A 24,480-nucleotide genomic window follows, 5' to 3' on the forward strand; every position below is an offset into this window, starting at 1 on the left:
TGTATCTTGGCCAGGTCGCAGTTGTAAATGAGAACTTGTTCTCAACAAGCTTACCTGGTTAAATAAAGGTGAAATAAAAAAATAAAAAAATAAAATGTGGCCAGTGGATTCTTTTGCAGTATGTGTGCTTGAACTCCCTTCACTTTGCCTGACATATTTGCACCATTAACATAGCCTTCACCACAGCAATCTGCTATGCAATGCCATGCCCTCCCAATGCACTCAAAATCATTTCAGAAATTTCAGTGCCTGTCTTTCTAGTAAAGTCTTTAAATTATCAATTATAAATATATCAAGTAGAATACGTATTTAAGAGTGTCTAAATCATCATGTGCCTAACTTTACAATTTAAAAATGGTCTAGTTATGATGCTGCTGCTACAAAACAACTGCCTCACCTCCAAGGTCCGCTGTTTCAACTTCATGTAGTAGACACATGTTGGCATCTTTGTCTACAGAAGTAGTAGTAGTAGCATCTACAGTATGGATAGGTAGTCTACATGTTAGGTTTTAATTAAAGTCTAGCTAGCGAACAAATATCACGCAAATAGTGGAGAATACAGTTACAGTTGAAGTCGGAAGTTTACATACACTTACAGTGAGGGAAAAAAGTATTTGATCCCCTGCTGATTTTGTACGTTTGCCCACTGACAAATAAATTATCAGTCTATAATTTTAATGGTAGGTTTATTTGAACAGTGAGAAACAGAATAACAACAAAAAAATCCAGAAAAAACGCATGTCAAAAATGTTATAAATTGATTTGCATTTTAATGAGGGAAATAAGTATTCGACCCCTCTGCAAAACATGACTTAGTACTTGGTGGCAAAACCCTTGTTGGCAATCACAGAGGTCAGACGTTTCTTGAAGTTGGCCACCAGGTTTGCACACATCTCAGGAGGGATTTTGTCCCACTCCTCTTTGCAGATCTTCTCCAAGTCATTAAGGTTTCGAGGCTGACGTTTGGCAATTCGAACCTTCAGCTCCCTCCACAGATTCTCTATGGGATTAAGGTCTGGAGACTGGCTAGGCCACTCCAGGACCTTAATGTGCTTCTTCTTGAGCCCCTCCTTTGTTGCCTTGGCCGTGTGTTTTGGGTCATTGTCATGCTGGAATACCCATCCACGACCCATTTTCAATGCCTTGGCTGAGGGAAGGAGGTTCTCTCCCAAGATTTGACGGTACATGGCCCCATCCATCGTCCCTTTGATGCGGTGAAGTTGTCCTGTCCCCTTAGCAGAAAAACACCCCCAAAGCATAATGTTTCCACCTCCATGTTTGACGGTGGGGATGGTGTTCTTGGGGTCATAGGCAGCATTCCTCCTCCTCCAAACACGGCGAGTTGAGTTGATGCCAAAGAGCTCCATTTTGGTCTCATCTGACCACAACACTTTCACCCAGTTATCCTCTGAATCATTCAGATGTTCATTGGCAAACTTCAGACGGGCATGTATATGTGCTTTCTTGAGCAGGGGGGCCTTGCAGGCGCTGCAGGATTTCAGTCCTTCACGGCGCAGTGTGTTACCAATTGTTTTCTTGGTGACTATGGTCCCAGCTGCCTTGAGATCATTGACAAGATCCTCCCGTGTAGTTCTGGGCTGATTCCTCACCGTTCTCATGATCATTGCACCTCCACGAGGTGAGATCTTGCATGGAGCCCCAGGCCGAGGGATATTGACAGTTATTTTGTGTTTCTTCCATTTGCGAATAATCGCACCAACTGCTGTCACCTTCTCACCAAGCTGTTGGCGATGGTCTTGTAGCCCATTCCAGCATTGTGTAGGTCTACAATCTTGTCCCTGACATCCTTGAAGAGCTCTTTGGTCTTGGCCATGGTGGAGAGTTTGGAATCTGATTGATTGATTGCTTCTGTGGACAGGTGTCTTTTATACAGGTAACAAACTGAGATTAGGAGCACTCCCTTTAAGAGTGTGCTCCTAATCTCAGCTCCGTTACCTGTATAAAAGACAACTGGGAGCCAGAAATCTTTCTGATTGAGAGGGGGTCAAATACTTACTTCCCTCATTAAAATGCAAATCAATTTATAACATTTTTGATATGCGTTTTTCTGGATTTTTTAGTTGTTATTCTGTCTCGTCGCTGTTCAAATAAACCTACCATTAAAATTATAGACTGATCATTTATTTGTCAGTGGGCAAACGTACAAAATCAGCAGGGGATCAAAAACTTTTTTCCCTCACTGTAGGTTGGAGTCATTAGTTTTTCAACCACTCCACAAATTTCTTGTTAACAAACTATAGTTTTGGCAAATCGGTTAGGACATTTACTTTGTGCATGACAGAAGTAATTTTTCAATAATTTGTTTACAGACAGATTATTTCACTGTATCACAATTCCAGTGGGTCAGAAGTTTACATACACTAAGTTGACTGTGCCTTTAACCAGCTTGGAAAATTCCAGAAAATTATGTCATGGCTTTAGAAGCTTCTGATAGGCTAATTGACATAATTTGAGTCAATTGGAGGTGTACCTATGGATGTGTCACGGTTGTTGTCTGGAATGGAGGACCAAAACGCAGCAGGAATGTGGATGCTCATCTTGACATTTATTTGAACCAAGAAAACACCAAAAATAACAAAAGAAGAACGAACGATCAACTAAACAGTCTTGTAAGGCTCACACACGCAAAACAAGAAACAATCTCCCACAAACACTAAACCAAACACATACCCATATATAGGACTCTCAATCAGAGGCAACGAGAAAGCACCTGCCTCCAATTGAGAGTCCAACCCCCCATTAACCTAGACATAGAAATACAACCAACTAGACTAAACATAGAAATACATAAACAAGGAACAGTGCCCAAAAACCCCGGAATACATAAATCAAATACCCTTCTCCAAAAACACCACCCCGAACCACATAAAACAAATACCCTCTGCCACGTCCTGACCAAACTACAATAACAATTAACCCTTATACTGGTCAGGACGTGACAGGATGTATTTCAAGGCCTACCTTCAAACTCAGTGCCTCTTTGCTTGACATCATGGGAAAATCAAAAGAAATCAGCCAAGACCTCAGAAAAATAATTGGAGACCTCCACAAGTCTGGTTCATCCTTGGGAGCAATTTCAAAATGCCTGAAGGTACCACGTTCATCTGTACAAACAATAGTACGCAAGTATAAACACCATGGGACCACGCAGCCATCATACAGCTCAGGAAGGAGACGTACTTTGGTGTGAAAAGTGCAAATCAATCCCAGAACAACAGCAAAGGACCCTGTGAAGATGCTGGAGGAAACAGGTACAAAAGTATCTATATCCACAAGATCGTACTTTTTGGAGAAATGTCCTCTGGTCTGATGAAACAAAAATAGAACTGTTTGGCCATAATGACCATCGTTATGTTTGTAGGAAAAAGGGGGAGGCTTGCAAGCCGAAGAACACCATCCCAACCGTGAAGCACAGGGGTGGCAGCATCATGTTGTGGGGGTGCTTTGCTGCAGGAGGAACTGGTGCACTTCACAAAATAGATGGCATCATGAGGCAGGAAAATTATGTGGATATATTGAAGCAACATCTCAAGATATCAGTCAGAAAGTTAAAGCTTGGTTGCAAATGGGTCTTCCAAATGGACAATGACCCCAAGCATACTTCCAAAGTTCTGGCAAAATGGCTTAAGGACAACAAAGTCAAGGTATTGGAGTGGCCATCACAAAGCCCTGACCTCAATCCTATAGAAAATGTGTGGGCAGAACTGAAAAAGCTTGTGCGAGCAAGGAGGCCTACAAACCTGACTCAGTTACACAGGCTCTGTCAGGAGGAAAATTCACCCAACTTATTGTTGGAAGCTTGTGGAAGGCTACCTGAAACGTTTGACCCAAGTTAAACAATTTAAAGGCATTGCTACCAAATACTAATTGAGTGTATGTAAACTTCTGACCCACTGGGAATGTGATGAAAGAAATACAATCTGAAATAAATCATTCTTTCTACTATTGAGCTGACATTTCACATTCTTAAAATAAAGTGAGGGAATTGTTACTAGGATTAAATGTCAGGAATTGTGAAATACTGTGTTTAAATGTATTTCGCTGAGGTGTATGTAAACTTCCGACTTCAACTGTATAATAATATCTAAATAATAGCTAATTAACTATCCATAGCTGGTAGTGGTAGCTCATCTTCATGTTAATAATTACTGCTTTGACCGAGCCGAATGAGTCCACGGTAGTTAGCTACCTATAGCTAGCAAGTTATCAAGCTAGCTATATTGGGATGGTTGGCTAGAGATGCCTGATCTGATTTTGGTTATTCGCTTTAATTTTCATCACAGTTTTTTTTCTAAATTTTTTAAAAGTGATAAACAAATCGTTTTCTAAACATATATGGGCCCATACAAAGCTAGGGCCCCATGAATCATTAATGTCCCCCCCTTAACGACGCCCTTGAGGATCCCCATTAGCGGCGGTTAACGCAGCCTCTACTATTCTTGGGGTCCACAAAATGATGCTGACAGGCTTAAATAATACATTAACGTCAAGTCAATTACACTAAGGTATTGTTCTTTTTGTTTGCTATCACAGTTTATCATTAGGTGTAAAAAACGACCTACATTTTTAACTAGTACTTAAGAGGTTTAAGTATAGATTTTCAGTACTCACCTACCTCTGCAAATGGAACATTATTTGTATTTTTTCCTAAACACCATCAGATAGAATTCATAGCAAGCAGTGCACTGGAATGACATTCATATGAACTGGAATGACATTCACTCTCATGGGATGGGTGGCCAAAAATAACTAACTGAAACCCACACCCCCAATAAGCTATGAATATGACCGCATTGAGGCATATGTTTCTACAGCTACATGTATATGCAACATGCCACTGCCTACTGTACTTAATTTTTTAATTTAACAAACAAGATAGCTCATAATCCAGTGCCTCACACAGTGCCTTTATCACAGTCAACAAACCTATAGCTTTAAAACAGCAACATTTTCTTCCAGCCTCATGGCAAAATGTGTAGAATAGCAAGAGTAGCTATACAACTGCACATTTTCCTCTCTGTCCCATGGCAAAATGTGTAGAATTGCAGGAAATTAACTTTAACATAGCAATGTTTTATCTCAGCCTCATGGCAAAATGTGTAGAATAGCATGAGATTAGCTATACAACTGCAAATGTTCATCTCTGCCCCATGGCAAAATCTGTAGAATTGCAGAAAGTTAACTGTTTCTGCTGCCCCCCACCACCAACAACAACAAATTTCTCACTACGCTACTGATTTGTTTCCTCCTGTACTCCTATGCATGTCAGATATCAGAGAGAGGCTGAGAGTGGCAAGTTTCATCCAAATGGCACCCTATTCCTTATATAGAGCCCATAGGACCTCAGGCGGAGACAGTGAAGGTGCATCAAAGGTGGGACCGAGAGACTGAAAAACAGCTTCTATCTCCAGGCCATCAGACTGTTAAACAGTCACCACTAGCCAGCCTACGCCCAGTACCCTGCCCTGAACCTTAGTCACTGTTACTAGCCGGCTACCACCCGATACTCTACCCTGCACCTTATAAACTGCTGCCCTATGTACATAGTCATTTAACACTGGTCACTTTAATAACGTTTACATACTGTTTCACCCACTTTACATGTATATACTGTATTCTAGTCAGGGCTCATCCTCAATTTATTTGTACTATTTTCTGGATTATGTGTGTATTGTTTTTTTTTATTGCTAGTTGGTACTTCACTTCAAATCTGTGTACGTGACCAGTAAACTTTGATTGATTTTGATTCGATTTTTAGGACTCAAATTTAGTGCACTACATAGGCTGCCATTTACGACACACCCTATTTCAGCCTGACCTCCAGTATGTCCTTTCCAGATGAATAAACATGTAGAGTAGTGCATAGACACCACACTCTCTCTGGCTCATTTCACCACACTTCTGACTCTCTCGCTAAAATCGAAACAAAGCACGCCACATTTTTTCAACAGCCCGTGAAAAGTTTTGCTAAATTTAAAGTCTCCCCTAGGCGACAGATTAGTATACCTTCTGTGAGTCGTTAAGACGGTCCTAAATAAAGTTTCACTCATTCCCAAACTATTTTTTTGTACCGCAATGACTCGTTAATTGATTAAAACCATACTGTTCTTCCACCCAGGAGATTGCAACACAGATACAAAGGAATAACGAGGTCGGCCTAACCTTTCTATTGCACCATGCATCAGTTTAACAGTGCAGTTTCAATAATCAACATGTTTACAACATTATTTTTTATAAGGTCTTGGCTTAAGACCTTAAAGAAGTTCATTCCCGGCTTTACAGAGCCCTGGTATACTGTAAGTCTCTTTTTTAAAATAAAAATTCAGCACAATCTTTCTGTACAACAATCACTACATTTCTATAGTGGTTGTTGCTATGGAAATAAAAACAGGCAGGCCGAAGTATTGACCAAAGTACTGGTCTGGATCTATTGCCCACTGCAATTGTCTGAGATGTATGTCTATTGTAGAAGTGTATTCCTCAATCATCTAATATTGCTGCATTAGCCCATAATTTCAATCTCAGGAACCGTGACTTTCTCTTATTATGATTAAATTGTAATAATACCGATCCATTCCAAACACTGATTATTCCTCTAACTCTTAACTATTATTTGTCTGCCTGCTCCTATAAATGGAGAGCTCTGTGTTCTTTTCGACATAGCTTGTCTTGTAGTTTCTCCACCTCTCTTGATGTACTCTCAAGTATTTGCCTATTAGCCTGTGAAATTGTTGTAATTGGCTAACCTTCTTCTCATTCCTTTACAAAACTCTCCAAGAAACATGAACTTGGCATGAGCTTTTGAACTGTCGGCTAACAGTTTTCTCAGCAATATAGTGCTGTATATATCTACTAAAACTGTGAATGCTGTAAATACAGTATTGTTAATGTACATGTAGTGCAAAAGTAATGTAAATCTATTACCATAATACGGGTTAGGGTTGGGGTTAAATCTATTCAATTCTAATAAGTTATTCTATTCTAATATGTTTATTTTTTCACATCTGTCCATTTTTAGACAGGGAGGGAGAAGATTTTGAGAAAAGAGACATTTGATAGTGAGAATTACCATAGCATCCTTTCTGAAAACCTTCCACTCAAAGTTAATGGGAGACGATTTACAGTACCAGTCAAACATTTGGACACACCTACTCATTAATTTTTTACTATTTTCGTCATTGTAGAATAATAGTGAAGACATCAAAACTATGAAATAACACATATAGAATAATGTAGTAACGAAAAAAGTGTTACAAAAATCAAAATATTTTTAATATTTTAGATTCTTCAAAGTAGGCAGTCTTTGCATTGATGAAAGTTTTGCACACTCTTGGCATTTTCTCAACCATCTTCACCTGGAATGCTTTTCCAACAGCCTTGAAAGAGTTCCCACATATGCTGAGCACTTGTTGGCTGCTTTTCCTACACTCTGCGGTCCAACTCATCCCAAATCATCTCAATTGGGTTGAGGTCGGGTGATTGTGGTGGCCAGGTCATCTGATGCAGCACTCCATCACTCTCCTTCTTAGTCAAATAGCCCTTACACAGCCTGGAGGTGTTTTTGGACTCATCAGACCAAAGGACAGATTTACACCGGTCTAATGTCCATTTCTCATGTTTCTTGGCCCAAGCAAGTCTCTTCTTATTATTGGTGTCCTTTAGTAGTGGTTTCTTTGCAGAAATTCAACCATGAAGGCCTGATTCACGCAGTCTCCTCTGAACAGTTGATGTTGAGATGTGTCTGTTACTTGAACTCTGTGAAGCAGTTACTTGGCTGCAATTTGAGGTGCAGTTAACTCTAATGAACTTATCCTCTGCATCAGAGGTAACACTTGGTCTACCTTTCCTGTAGCGGTTCTCATGAGATCCAGTTTCATCATAGTGCTTTATGCTTTTTGCGACTGCACTTGACGAAACTTTCAAAGTTCTTGAAATTTCCCAGATTCACTGATCTTCATGTCTTAAAGTAATGATGGACTGTCATTTCTCCTTGCTTATTTGAGCTGTTCTTGCCATATGTACTTGGTCTTTTACCAAATAGGGCTATCTTCTGTATACCACCCCTACCTTGTCACAACACAGCTGATTGGCTCAAACGCAAAGAAAATATACACTATTGTTAAAAAGTTTGGGGTCACTTAGAAATGTTCTTGTTTTTGAAAGAAAAACAATTTTTTTTGTCCATTAAAATAACATAAAATTGATCTCAACATCAGTGAAGAGGCGACTCCGGGATGGTGGCCTTTTAGGCAGAGTTCCTCTGTCCAGTGTCTGTGTTCTTTTGCCCGTCTTAATCTTTTCTTTTTATTGTCCAGTCTGAAATATTGCTTTTTCTTTGCAACTCTGCCTAGTTGGCCCGCATTCTAGAGTCGCCTCTTCACTGTTGACGTTGAGACTGGTGTTTTGTGCGTACTATTTAATGAAGCTGACAGTTGAGGAGTTGTGAGGCATCTGTTTCTCAAACTAGACACTCTAATGTACTTGTCCTCTTGCTCAGTTGCGCACCGGGGCCTCCCACTCCTCTTTCTATTCTGGCTTAGAGCCAGTTTGCGCTGTTCTGTGAAGGGAGTAGTACACAGCGTTGTACGAGATCTTCAGTTTCTTGGCAATTTCTCGCATGGAATAGCCTTCATTTTTCAGAGCAAGGATAGACTGACGAGTTTTAGAAGAAAGGTCTTTGTTTCTAGCCATTTTGAGCCTGTAATCGAACCCACAAATACTGATGCTCCAGATACTCAACTAGTCTAAAGAAGGCCAATTTTATTGCTTCTTTAATCAGAACAACAGTTTTCATCTGTGCTAACATAATTGCAAAAGGGTTTTCTAATGATTAACTAGCCTTTTAAAATGATAATCTTGGATTAGTTAACACAACGTGCCATTGGAACAAAGGAGTGATGGTTGCTGATAATGGGCCTCCGTACGTACGCCTATGTAGATATTCCATTAAAAAACTGCCGTTTCCAGCTACAATAGTCATTTACAACATTAACAATGTCAACACTGTATCTCTGATCAATTTTATGTTATTTTAATGGCCAAAAAAATTGCTTTTCTTTCAAAAACAAGGACATTTCAAAGTGACCCCAAACTTTTGAATGGTAGTGTATATATATTTAAATGAGAAATACAAAAAATACTAATAGAAAATAACCATTAAGAAGGAAAGAAATTCCACATATTAACTTTTAGCAAGGCACACCTGTTAAATGAAATGCATTTCCAGGTGACTACCTCATGAAGCTGTTTGAGAGAATGCCAAGAGTGTGGAAATCTGTCATCAAGGCAAAGGGTGGCAACTTTGAAGAATTTGTTTTACACTTTTTTGGTTACTAAATTATTCCATATGTTTTATTTAATAGTCTTGATGTCTTCACTATTATTCTACAATGTAGAAAACAGTTTAAAAAAAATAATTAAAACCTTGAATGAGTAGGTGTGTCCAAACTTTTGACTGGTACTGTAAGTCAAAACTGTAACTAGGCAACTCAGGAACATTCAATGTCATCTTGGTAAGCAACTAAAGTGTATATTTGGCCTTCTGTTGCAGGTTATTGTCCTGCTGAAAGGTGAATTTGTCTCCCCGTGTCTGTTGGAAAGCAGACTGAAAGATTTTCCTCTAGGATTTTGCCTGCACTTAGCTCTATTACATTTATTTTATCCTAAAAAACTCGATAGTCTGTGCTGATGACAAGCATACCCAAAACATGATGCAGTCAATACCATGCTTGAAAATATGAAAAGCGATACTTAGAGATGTGTTGTGTTGGATTTGCCCCAAACATAACGTGTTGTACTCAGGACAAAAAATCAATTTCTTTGCCACATTTTTTGCAGTATTACTTTAATGCCTTATATTCTGTACATGCTTCCTTTCACTCTGTCATTTAGGTTAGTATTGTGGAGTAACTACAATGTTGTTGATCCATCCTCAGTGTTCACCTATCACCATGCTCAAAAGGATATTTATTGTCTGTTTTTTTATTTTTACCCATCTACCAATAGGTGCCCTTCTTGGCAAGGCATTGGAAAACCTTCCTGATCTTTGTGGTTGAATCTGTGTTTAAAATTCACTTCTCGACTGAGGGACCTTATAGATAATTGTATGTGTGTGGTACAGAGATGGGATAGTCATTCAAAAATCATGTTAACCACTATGAGTTCATGCAACTTATTATGTAACTTGTTAAGAAAATGTTAACTCCTGTACTTATTTAGGCTTGCCATAACAAAGGGGTTGAATACTTATTAACTCAAGACATTTGAGCTTTTCATTTCTAATTAATTAGTAAAAAATTGTAAAAACTAAATTCCACTTTGACATGACTCTACTGTGTGTCGGTCAGTGACACAAAATCTCAATTTAATCCATTTCAAATTCAGGCTGTAACGCAACAAAATGTGGAGAAAGTCAAGGAGTATGAATACTTTCTAAAGTCACTGTAACTTCAAGAGAATGATAGGTGGACAGAAGAGGTGGAATGTATCATTATAACTGACAATAAATAATATTGGGGAGTATTCAAATTAGTGAATATATAGGGCCTATCCTGCAATATGAATACAGTGTGTCAGGACAGGACACTGACGATTTCAGGAAACCGATTGCCTTGAGTCATTTGAGTAAAGCAACTCATTTTGTAAGTTAGAAGTACACTTGGCTGACTTGGGACAAAACATTTTTTTCCCCATGTCACTTATGATACATTTAATTGAACAGAAAATGTATTCCCCAGTGAACAATGGGAAACAATTAGGCTCCATGTGTGTTAGAATCTGCTTGGCAGAAAACCCCAGCCCACCAGATGGAAGCAGTATTTTTTTGTTTTTCTTGAGCTTGCAACATCTTGCTATTCATCTTCAGAGAGGAAATATGTCCACTGTAATAATTCTGACCTGCGGAAAGCAATATATGAGTAATATAGCAGAACAGTGACTCAGTTGTAATGGCTCACAGTGGTGGTTAACTGCAGCAGCATGAAGAAGATAGTGGGACCTTTGCAATAGAGTATATCTACCCCCAGTCTTGGAGAGCCCCCCTAGTTCAGACCATATGAACTCATGTTGTGACTTCACATTGCCAGAATACACTGGTGGCTAAAGGTTATTATATATATACACTGCTCAAAAAAATAAAGGGAACACTAAAATAACACATCCTAGATCTGAATGAATGAAATAATCTTATTAAATACTTTTTTCTTTACATAGTTGAATGTGCTGACAACAAAATCACACAAAAATAATCAATGGAAATCCAATTTATCAACCCATGGAGGTCTGGATTTGGAGTCACACTCAAAATTAAAGTGGAAAACCACACTACAGGCTGATCCAACTTTGATGTAATGTCCTTAAAACAAGTCAAAATGAGGCTCAGTAGTGTGTGTGGCCTCCACGTGCCTGTATGACCTCCCTACAACGCCTGGGCATGCTCCTGATGAGGTGGCGGATGGTCTCCTGAGGGATCTCCTCCCAGACCTGGACTAAAGCATCCGCCAACTCCTGGACAGTCTGTGGTGCAACGTGGCGTTGGTGGATGGAGCGAGACATGATGTCCCAGATGTGCTCAATTGGATTCAGGTCTGGGGAACGGGCGGGCCAGTCTATAGCATCAATGCCTTCCTCTTGCAGGAACTGCTGACACACTCCAGCCACATGAGGTCTAGCATTGTCTTGCATTAGGAGGAACCCAGGGCCAACCGCACCAGCATATGGTCTCACAAGGGGTCTGAGGATCTCATCTCGGTACCTAATGGCAGTCAGGCTACTTCTGGCGAGCACATGGAGGGCTGTGCGGCCCCCCAAAGAAATGCCACCCCACACCATGACTGACCCACCGCCAAACCGGTCATGCTGGAGGATGTTGCAGGCAGCAGAATATTCTCCACGGCGTCTCCAGACTCTGTCACGTCTGTCACATGTGCTCAGTGTGAACCTGCTTTCATCTGTGAAGAGCACAGGGCGCCAGTGGCGAATTTGCCAATCTTGGTGTTCTCTGGCAAATGACAAACGTCCTGCACGGTGTTGGGCTGTAAGCACAACCCCCACCTGTGGACGTTGGGCACTCATACCACCCTCATGGAGTCAGTTTCTGACCGTTTGAGCAGACACATGCACATTTGTGGCCTGCTGGAGGTCATTTTGCAGGGCTCTGGCAGTGCTCCTCTTGCTCGTCCTTGCACAAAGGCGGAGGTAGCGGTCCTGCTGCTGGGTTGTTGCCCTCCTACGGCCTCCTCCACGTCTCCTGATGTACTGGCCTGTCTCCTGGTAGCGCCTCCATGCTCTGGACACTACGCTGACAGACACAGCAAACCTTCTTGCCACAGCTCGCATTGATGTGCCATCCTGGATGAGCTGCACTACCTGTGTGGGTTGTAGACTCCGTCTCATGCTACCACTAGAGTGAAAGCACCGCCAGCATTCAAAAGTGACCAAAACATCAGCCAGGAAGCATAGAAACTGAGAAGTGGTCTGTGGTCACCACCTGCAGAACCACTCCTTTATTGGGGGTGTCTTGCTAATTGCCTATAATTTCCACCTGTTGTCTATTCCATTTGCACAACAGCATGTGAAATTTATTGTCAATCACTGTTGCTTCCTAAGTGGACAGTTTAATTTCACAGAAGTGTGATTGACTTGGAGTTACATTGTGTTGTTTAAGTGTTCCCTTATTTTTTTGAGCAGTGTATATATATATATATATATATATATATATATATATATTATTATTTTATTTTTTTCGCTCTCGTAAAAGCCCAAGATGAGTAATATCACATGGCTTTGAACAACTTTCGATTTTGACACAATTCACAATTCAATATCCAGTTTGTCTCCAAATAAACAATCGATATTTTCAATTCACGTCTCCATCTCAACCAAACGTTAAAGAATAGGACCAAATCAAATGAAATCAAACTTTAAATGCACTTTTAATAAAGCTTGATTTGATTTAGTCCTATTCTTTAACTTAGATTTTTAGTTGCGATGGAGACGTGAATCCAACACATTCATTATTAACGTGAAGATTCAATTTGAAATCAACCAAAGCTTGAAACCCTAGGCCTATAAGTATTGTCTATTTTTAGTTGAACCCTAAGTTGAATTGAAGCAATAGTGGTTATTCATGGGTTGCACCTCGGTCACTCAGTCGCATAGTTGCCAACCGTATCAACATTCTACACTCCGCAAGCATATATGATGCTCAAAAGTAGAACGGGGGCTAATGACTTTGAACGTGGGCTAATGACAGTGTTCTCTAAATTACACTATAGGGCCACGGAATACAATGACATTGCTAAAGTAGGCACATATTTAGTAGGAAACAACTTTTGCTGTTATCATCATGTTGTCAAATGTACTTTAGACAGATGGCAATGTTGTCTGTCATTAGCTAGCAAATTTCTCAGTGAAAATCCACGAATATAGGCCTAAATAGAATAATTGATATATGACATAAGTTCTTAGATCAACTCTCCAGTAGGAGGTGCTGCCCAGCCTATAGTTTTTTCTGATAGTGGATATAATGTTCAAGATCTGACATTGTTTAAAATGTACCCTTAAAACAACATGTTGAAAATTGATGACATAATCCCGTGGTTGAAATTTCACCCTCAAAACAACAGTTGAAATGTATGACGTTTTGCAACTCCAATTTATTTTCCATGTCACAATACATGAACAAATTAAGTTGAAACAACGTTGATTCAACCAGTTTATGCCCAGTGCCTACTGGGCACAGACATAAATTCAACATCTATTCCACGTTGGTTCAACATAAGTTTGTTAAAAAGGATGTGGAAACAACTGATTCAACCACTGTGTGTCCAGTCGGTGGGTTGTGCTCCTCTGCCGCTATTAGTTACTCTGAGTGACGTGGAGGTGGGCTGGCAAAGTGCTAAGTGGTGCAGTTTAGAATGCTATCGGTATAAGCAAATCATCACAAGTCAACGAGACTCCAGATAGCGCGCTGTTAGTACTTTATTCCAATGCAAATATCTTGGCGGAGCTGTCGTACATTTGTGCAGATGTGCGATAGCGTGCAAGAGCGTTCAGTCGTCTCTCTTCCAACTTCTTACCTGCATTCAATAAGTTGACAGATCGTGCAGTCCAATTCTGTCGTCCTTTGAATGACTTGTCCTGCAGTCGTTAGGCACATCCAGCACTTTGTCAGTCTTTTATCAGTTCTCAAATCAGATCCATACTTGAGCTCAATACCTGTCATCCTCAAAGCGCGTCCCCCGGAACTCTGGAGTGGACAGATATTAGAGGGACATTTAACTTGTTATACACGCTCTATGTCATTTCTTATCTTTTGTCAAAAACAAGCGATACAATGGATTTCTCGTTCGACCGCCTAATATGTCTTGTGTTGGCAATCACTATGTTCAGTCAAAGGTGAGTTGAGGAGTTTCATTTACTTACTTAAATATTTTACCTGAAGATTTCTTTGAACAGTAGTCTTTTTTTTTTACTTTTACTGGTGTGGTCATGCATCTTCAATATGAAGTGTGTCAAAGTGTTTATCTAAAGTTTGCAGCACATTACAACCTACAGTTGCTACATTATATTCGGCTGGGATTTGATTTACATTTTGCAGCACCTAGCTACAGTTTACACTCTAGTCTATGTTGGCACAATCACTATTGGTTCATTGTAGGCATTGCTCTTGTTCGCAAATCATATTGTGCAATTAGTACTGCACAATAAATAACTCAGAACAACTTTAACTTCTCAAATCATGTTCATTTAGCGTTATGTGAGTTTGTCATACCTGAATAATAAGTATCATATTATTGACATGATGGCTAACTTTACTGTCATAAAGATCAGACTCTTTGCATGATAATGTAATGCACATGTAGATTTTTAGGAGATGTAAGCAACAACAACAACAAAAACGATCTTTGTTCTACACTGGGTCAGTGTAGGTATCCTGCTTAGGCTATTGTAATAACCCAAAGTTGATTTAAAGGGGTATCAAATGTTTACTTCTGCATAACTGTTTTACTGATGAGAATGCTGTATCACAGACAGACTACATTTCTATCACGATTTACATAAATGTTCCCAATGTTTCCCAAGTACTTTTCTACTCAGAATCAAAGTGATGTGAATTTGCTCTTAGGATTTTTCAATGACTCTAAAAAGTGATCCCACACGTTTGAACTGAGTGTTTATTTTCCATTCTTGTTAACATGGTGTCCATCCTCTCTGGTGACATGCCCCTTCATTCAATATCAGACTGCGGGACTTAAAGTTTGATGTCACGGAGTGCTTTGAGACATGGTGAAATGAGTTGTAGAAATGCAAGCTGTTATTTTATCAATGACATGTCATAAACATGTTTCTTTGATCAGTACTGAGATTACAGTAACAACACTGCCAATATGAATGATTGCACAAATGGATATTTATGTAATGAGCTTCCTGAGATTGACTGGTGTGTGTGTGCACGCACCCCCATGTGCGTGTGTGTATGTGTGTGTTTGTGTGTATGTGTGTATGTGTGTGTGCGCATGTGTGTGTGTGTGTGTGTGTGTGTGTGTGTGTGTGTGTGTGTGTGTGTGTGTGTGTGTGTGTGTGTGTGTGTGTGTGTGCAATAGGCAATACATTTTAGAATGCATAACAATAAAATCATTAAAACTGAATTTTTCATTTCCTCAATGTACAACGTGCCACTTTTTGACCTTCAACTACTTCATGAGTCAACACTGTCAGAAACAATTTACAACCATAAACTCTCAGAAGTGTAATACTGTAAAACACCTGACTCCTGTCATGTAAATGACAGTTGTTATAAATGATTTACATGCCACAGAAGTATCAATCATGTGCTACAGTACAGACACACCTTAACATCAAACCTTCTGTGTTCCAGGGTAGATTCCAACAAGATTCTTGGGCTGAAAATCCCCAATATCGACCCCATTCTCAATGCTAACACCGTGTGCTTGACCCTGCCTGGACTGAACCACAGACAACTGGAGGTGTGCATGAGAAACCCCGACGTCACCGCCTCGGCCATCCAAGGGATCCAGATCGCCATCCATGAGTGCCAGCACCAGTTCAGAGGACACAGGTGGAACTGCTCCAGCCTGGAGACCAGGAACAAGATCCCATACGATAGTGTGGTTTTCAAACGAGGTAAGTCACCTAACAGGCAGTATGGGGTAGGGACCCCTCCTGAGTTAAAAAAAGGTGCTTCTGATTCCCACATCTGCATCCCAAATGGCACCCTATTCCCTATTGTGCACTATTCCCTACAGTGCCCTACTTGTAAAACGTTTTACCCTATAAAGGGAATAGGATACCATTTGGGACCGACCCCACACGTCCCCTTTACTCGTTCACTTTACACACAGCGTTTGTTGTTGGATTTCTGGTATTTGGTTATGGATGGGTATGTTTTGCCTGAGGCAAAAACAACCGTTTTTAAATGAGTTGATTCATCCGCTAAGAAATGCATGCTTTGAATGAATATTTCGTTACATGGTTGCATTAAATGAAATATATTTTCTTGTACTACGTCAACAAACATACAGTAGCGAAACAACAGATATAAAGCTATTAAGCTATTGACAGTTTTTGTTTAGAGGCTTTTATGAGTGAGTTTTGCACATGCGGCATATTATGCATGCCCTATCTAATTGTTTGTTTGGATATCTAATTTTACTACAGGAAACATATCCTCTTTACCTCAAACATGTATCTGCTTGTTGATTTATTCTGACATACTTTATGGGGCCATATTTCTACGTTAGCTTGAATTAAAACGAGGCTAAAAAGCCAGTGAGACACATAAAGTGAGCCTTCTCGGGGCCCGGCTAATGCTTTTACTCTCTGCCAGTGCAAGTGCTGTGAATTTGCTCTCAGCACTTTCCCAACTCTCAGTGGTAATACATAAACCTGTTTAGTTGGTTTCTGTAACACAAAGTGACAGTTTTCTTTAATCTTTAATTCATTTTCCCACTTCCTCAGCCATCAGTTCAGCCGGGCGTGCCTCTCACTTTAAATTATTTGTTAGATTGATTTGTTCCAGGTCTCTCGCCTCAGCCTGCTTGGGAGGAAATCTAAAACAGCATTTTCATGTCTTTGTCTCTGGGCTGCATCTAAGTGCCGTCCTCAGTCCCCCATGGAATCATGGGGAGTTGGAGAGGCGGAAAAACGACTATGTGTGTGTTTGTGTGCGCGCGTGTGTATGTGCGTGTGTATGAGTGAGTGAATAGGGGATGATCAATGGAACATCATCGACTATATCTTATCTATCCTCTATACCCTTGGGATGCTTTTCTATAAGGCTTTTCTTTACAAGCCCCAATATGCATTGAACTGGGGTCATGGCCAGTTTAGGACTTTTTTAGCACTTTTTTTTTTACTCCAAATGTAATTTCTAATTGATACTGTATACCTATACATATTTAATAATAACAGTTACAATTGGGAGTTTTTAAAGTATAAAAATGTGATCAATCGAATTCTGTCTTGATCATGTCTACTTTTTTGTCATTGAAAAGTAAGAAAATCCTTGTACAAATATCACAAGTTGCAATAACACAAGATAAGTAACACTGAGCATCTCTCAAATTGGGCTGCTTGTAGTAATACCATTATTTTTCCTCAAACTGTAAGCAGTTGAAACAATCACAAATCATACTCCTCACCCGTTTCAGTAAAAAGCTGAGGGTTGGAGCTGGAGAAATGCAACCACTCTCAAATTCACAGGCAGGGCTACGGATGCAAGGACTTTCCCGTTCATGATATCACAATTATAGTTTTAACCATGTTTTAATATAGTGTTTATTTACATCTATGACAGTTGAACTAAGCTCACGAGGCATTAATAAGGCATATTCAAGAATCAATTAGTACATATCATTCATTTATAAGCCAAAAAATCTTGAGTCTTGAGTATGTTCTAAACATGTTTCTTTTATAACACTTTTTTTTCTCTTCTGTAAGTGATTCTGAGAAGGGCTGGTTTTACAGGAACTTGGGAAGTCATGGTTACAGGCTATTAGCTCTGATCACCACTAAGGAGAGTACAGTATAGACAGACACCTGTGGTGAATATGCTCTGTATGTTACCCTGTAACCCTTGAAATGGGCAGTACTGGACAGAGAAACTCTAGGTCCATTAAGTTGCCGTAACAATGTTAGGATTCTGCACGAACAACACGAGGAAGGTCCTCAAAATCACCTTACACACGTGAACCTTCTCTCAAAGATGTGTAGAATAATATGTATTTATGGGGGCCTACTTACAGTATGTACTGGCAAGTGTTGCAAAATTCTGGTAACTTTCCCAACATTTCCAGGTTTTCCAGAAATCCCTGTTGGAAGATTCCCGGAATCAGAAAGCAATAAGCAGGAAATCCGAAATCTTCTAACCAGGATTTCTGGAAAAAATGTAATTTTTAAACCCTAGTACTGGTAACTTTCTGCTATTTCTTTTTGTTCTGCCTTGCTGCGTCACCCATAACATGCATGGCATGACAGAGCAGCCCATACTGGCCTGATTAGGGCTGAGACGCCGTGCGGCTGCTGTGTGTGATTTGGCAGGCAGATCAAACGGTTTCCAACAGTAGCCAGGTTAATTGTAAACATGCTGGAGAGCTCAATAAAGGGAGAGCTTTAAAGGGGATTAACAATACGGTGCTCACATCTGCTGCACCACCACCGGCCACTTCCAGCCCTGTTAATGATCACTGTCAGATCCTTATGTTGAAAGGATGGTGGGGGTTTGTCCACTCTCAGCCCCTGGGCCTGGAGACATGCAAGTGTTTGGGCTTAATTGCTATTGTCCCAGATGTTTCTGCCTCTGTTGTGCTGTGAGGTAGGGTGGGGGTTTATACTGGTACTGCAGTGTATCTCAAAAACCCATCAGGGCTCATTGGACTTCTGTATAGCTCCACAGATAGTCATCTACTGCACTGTACTGTATGTGCAGTACGAATCAAAAGGTGTATAACAGGATAGTATCTCTATTGTTCATCTTTTCTTTCTCTTCATCTCTTGCAGGTTTCCGAGAGAGTGCCTTTGCATACGCCATCGCGGCAGCGGGCGTGGTCCACGCCGTGTCCAATGCATGCTCCATGGGGAAGCTGAAGGCGTGCGGCTGCGACGAGAAGCGTAGAGGAGATGAGGAGGCTTTCCGCATCAAACTGAACCGGTTGCAGCTAGAGGCCATCCACCGGGGGAAGGGCATGGTGCACGGAGTCATGGAGCACTTCCCTGCAGACCTGCCCGGGCCTCAGGACTCCTGGGAGTGGGGAGGCTGCAGCCCCGACGTGGACTTTGGGGAGAAGTTCTCCAGGGACTTCCTGGACTCGCGCGAGACATACAAGGACATCCATGCCAGGATGAGGCTCCACAACAACAGAGTTGGCAGGCAGGTGAGAGGAGGCGTTTCAGCTACTGACGAGGGCTGTTTGGGGGTGGTGGGTGGTAGGGGCTATGGTAAAAAATAGTGCACTTTATAGGGAATAGATTGTCATTTGGGACGTATTCTTAAATCATTGAGGAGTTTTGAATGGAAAAGATGTTGTGGGGTAATATTTGATATATATGCATATTATATATACAGTTGAAGTCGGAAGTACATACACCTTAGCCAAATACATTTAAACTCAGTTTTTCAAAATTCCTGACATTTAATCCTCGTAAAGATTCCCTGTCTTAGGTCAGTTAGGATCCCCACTTTATTTTAAGAATGTGAAATGTCAGAATAATAGTAGAGAGAATGATTTATTTCAGCTTTTATTTCTTTCATCACATTCCCAGAGGGTCAGAAGATTACATACACTCAATTAGAATTTGGTAGCATTGCCTTTAAATTGTTTAACTTGGGTCAAACGTTTCGGGTAGCCTTCCACCAGCTTCCCACAATAAGTTGGGTGAATTTTGGCCTATTCCTCCAAACAGAGCTGGTGTAACTGAGTCAGGTTTTTCAGGTCTGCCCACAAATTGTCTATAGGATTGAGGTCAGGGCTTTGTGATGGCCACTCCAATACCTTGACTTTGTTGTCCTTAAGCCATTTTGCCACAACTTTGGAAGTATGCTTGGTGTATTTGTGTATTTGGAAGACCCATTTGCGACCAAGCTTTAACTTTCTGACTGATGTCTTGAGATGTTGCTTCAATATAACCGCACAATTTTCCTCCCTCATGACGCCATCTATTTTGTGAAGTGCACCAGTCCCTCCTGCAGCAAAGCAACCCCACAAAATGATGCTGCCACCCCCGTGCTTCATGGTTGGGATGGTGTTCTTCGGCTTGCAAGCCTCCCCCTTTTTCCTCCAAACATAACGATGGTCATTATGGCCAAACAGTTCTATTTTTGTTTCATCAGACCAGAAGAAATTTCTCCAAAAAGTACGATCTTTGTCCCCATGTGCAGTTGCAAACCGTAGTCTGGCTTTTTTATGGCGGTTTTGGAGCAGTGGCTTCTTCCTTGCTGAGCGGCCTTTCAGGTTATGTCAATATAGATACTTTTGTACCTGTTTCCTCCAGCATCTTCACAAGGCCCTTTGCTGTTGTTCTGGGATTGATTTGCACTTTTGCACACCAAAGTACGTTCATTTATGTGAGACGTCTCCTTCCTGAGCGGTATGATGGCTGCGTGGTCCCATGGTGTTTATATTTGCGTACTATTGTTTGTACTGATGAACGTGGTACCTTCAGGCATTTGGAAATTGCTCCCAAGGATGAACCAGACTTGTGGAGGTCTAAAATGTTGGTTGATTTCTTTTGATTTTCCCATGATGTCAAGCAAAGAGGCAGTGAGTTTGAAGGTAGGCCTTGAAATACATCAACAGGTACACCTCCAATTGACAATTAGTCTATCAGAAGCTTCTAAAGCCATGATGTCATTTTATGGAATTTTCCAAGCTGCTAAAAGGCACAGTCAACTTAGTGTATGTAAACTTCTGACCCACTGGAATTGTGATACAGTGAATTCTAAGTTAAATAATCTGTCTGCAAACAATTGTTGGAAAAATGACTTGTGTCATGCACAAAGTAGATGTCCTAACCGACTTGCCAAAACTATAGTTTGTTAACAAGACATTTTTTGAGTGTTTGAAAAACGAGTTTTAATGACTCCAACCTAAGTGTATGTTAACTTCTGACTTCAACTGTACTTCACATGTGACCTGTGATAAGACTATGCACTTTGTATGTTAACAAAGCCTAATGTTTATCTGACTCCATAAAGATGATTCAGCAATATGCAAGAGACTATAGTTGAGTTACAGAAATAAAGCATCAAGAAAAGAATAAGAATTGTCTATCAAAAGCAAATAGATGTAATTACTTTGTAAAATGAATGAAGGCATTAGCTTAAGTCGCAAAGCATTAACAAGCATTACAAGACATTATCCTAGGCATGATCAGAGAGGGAGAGAGAGAGAGAAGTCAGCCTGAAAGGCCATGCCCCAAGAATCCCAGAGGTGGAGAGAGAAAGAAAGAAAGAGTGAGTGTATCTCACCAGCGCAGGTCAAGAACAAAGAAGGGAAAGCTAAGACCCTTTCATAAGCGTCTGACTTCAAAATCTGAGTTGTTGACTAATAGCATTACCGTTAAGTTAACGTCCAAGCAGACGTCAGACCTACAGAACGTCAGGACAACAGAACCTCTGCTTCCCATTCCCAGTGTGACAGAATGGGGGTTGATGAGATAATGCAGCTTTCCTAAGACAACACAGAGGAGACCTTGCATACTGTTGATAAGAGTCACTTCAGGGGCTGGGCCGCCCTACAAAGACACATTAACCATGAAAGCAGGTAAAGAATGAGATGATTATGACTTGAATCCTAACGGTCACGTCATTTTGAGACACAGTGTCTAATTTTATTGGCCCAGACGTCAGTAGTTGACCTATCAATACAGATTACTCACTGATTTCTCCACATGATGCAATTGCCTTGCGAGGGTGGTCTCTTTGAGTCAGGCCTCCAATCCCACTTTATTCTTAGTAATGTTTGTAATCTGGCTGTTACAATAACACCCAAGGACGCAGCTGCGTATTATGTTCGAAAGTGCTCATAGTCGTAGTATGGTTTTTAAGATATCTATATAGGAAATTATTCACTGATTGATATGAAATAAATATCATAGCTGACATTTATTGGCAAATTCAGTGTCGTCACCACACCTCACCTTCATGCATGCATACATTTTCCTGTCATTCTTACGTTTCAATGCAAGATGCCCCCTTATGCTTGTTGTGGATGTCTTTGCCATAACTCCTGTTCAAGCGACTTGGATCTTGCAATTTATGAATGCTCTATTTAATTGACGTTCTACTACGGGCTTTCCCTGTGTAGCATGTGGCTAATAAAGAAGCTTGGTTATGATGGACATATAGCATTGGTCTGGAATGCGAACCGTTTCCTTCCAAAAATTGGTTATACTTAACGCTAGTTTTCTTTGATTGATGTTATGATACCATATGTGATCAATTGAAGAATATAAATGTGGTATTCCATGGGGAGTTTCCCAGCCAATGTAGTTGTTTTCATGGACAGATGCTTGGTGTTGACAATGGTATTATTGCTCTGGTGTTGGACTAAGTGGATGATTTGTGTCAGATTTGTGTTGCTCCAGAGATGACAGGAAGTAGCAGTATCAGGGGATTGGGTTATGGGTTAGTTCAGTATGTTTTCTGAAATAAACAAAGAAGAGAATGTGCCCATACATTAAAGAGTTTATAAAAAAAATATTAATATACAACAAATACTACCGCTCCTACTCCTACTCCTCCTTCTACACTATTAAAACTACTACTACTACTACTACTACTACTATGACTACTACTAATACTACCACTACTACTACTACTACTACTACTAATACAACTAATACTACTACTACTCCTCCTACTCCTACTGCTCCTACTACACTTTTACAACAACAACAACTACTACTACTACTACTACTACTACTCCCCTACTCCTCCTACTACACTATTACAACAACTACTACTACTACGACTACGCTTACTACTACTATGACTACTAATACTACTACTACTCCCCCTACTCCTACTCCTCCTACTACACTATTACAACAACAACAACTACTACTACTACTACTACTCCCCTACTCCTCATACTACACTATTACAACAACTACTACTACTACTACTACTACTACTACTACGCCTACTACTAATACTACCACTACTACTACTACTACTATTCCTTCTCCTCCGACTACACTATTACAACAACAACTACTACTACTGATAGTACTACTACTACTACTACTACTACTACTACTCCTCCTCCAACTCCTACTCCTCCTACTACACTATTACAACAACTACTACTGCTACTACTTCTACTAATACTACCACTACTCCTTCTACACTATTACAACAACAACTACTGCTTCTACTAATACTACTACAACTACTACTAATAATAATAATAATTCTACCACTACTACTACTACTACTACTACTACTACTACTACTCCTTCTACACTATTACAACAACAACAACAACTACTACTACTACTACTACTACTACTCCTTCTACACTATTACAACTACTACTACTACTACTCCTTCTACACTATTACAACAACTACTACTAGTACTACTACTCCTTCTACACTATTACAACAACAACTACTACTACTACTCCTACTACTACTACTACTCCTAGTACTACTACTACTCCTACTACTACTACTACCACTACTCCTATATCATTACAGCAAAAACAACAACTCCTACTATTACTACCACTACTACTACTACTACTAATACTAATACTACCACTACTCCTTCTACACTATTACAACAACAACTACTACTACTACTACTGCTACTCCTACTCTTCTACACTATTACATCTACTACTACTACTACTACTACTACTACTACTACTACTCCTTCTACACTATTACAACAACAACAACAACTACTACTACTACTAATACTACTACTACTACTACTACTAATACTAATACTACTAATACTACTACAACTCCTTCTACACTGTTACAACAACTACTACTACAACTACTTCTACTCCTTCTACACTATTACAACTACAACAACTACTACTACTACTACCACTACTACTACCACCACCACTACTACTAGTACTACTACTACTTCTACACTATTACAACAACAACTAGTAATACTACTACTACTACTACTCCTTCTACACTATTACAACTGCTACTACTACTACTACTACTACTACGACTCCTACTCCTTCTACACTATTACAACGAAAACAACAACCCCTACTACTACTATTACTCCCCCTACCCCTACTCCTTCTTCAACACTATTACAACAACAACAACTACTACTACTACTACTACTACTACTACTACTACTACTACTACTACTGCTACTAATACAACTGCTACTACTGCTCCTTCTACACTATTACAACAACAACAACAATAACAACTAATACTACTACTACTACTACGACT

The 24,480-nt window shown here is 40.1% G+C and overlaps 1 protein-coding gene across 2 annotated transcripts in view; it reads left to right on the forward strand.

Moving 5' to 3' along the window:
• Window positions 1–13,726: 13,726 nt before the first annotated feature.
• LOC115160682 (protein Wnt-10a) overlaps window positions 13,727–24,480 on the forward strand; it is a 25,612-nt gene continuing 14,858 nt past the window's right edge. Inside the window, exons 1-3 of one of the 2 annotated variants that reach the window (XM_029710932.1) lie at window positions 13,727–14,418; window positions 15,902–16,167; window positions 19,042–19,415. In XM_029710932.1, coding sequence (XP_029566792.1) covers window positions 14,357–14,418; window positions 15,902–16,167; window positions 19,042–19,415 — 702 coding nt within the window. In that variant the 5' untranslated portion in view covers window positions 13,727–14,356. The remainder of the gene's footprint in view (window positions 14,419–15,901; window positions 16,168–19,041; window positions 19,416–24,480) is intronic. The other variant, XM_029710933.1, reaches the window with a different exon arrangement.

Source organism: Salmo trutta, chromosome 24, assembly GCF_901001165.1.
Source record: "Salmo trutta chromosome 24, fSalTru1.1, whole genome shotgun sequence".
NCBI lineage: Eukaryota > Metazoa > Chordata > Actinopteri > Salmoniformes > Salmonidae > Salmo > Salmo trutta.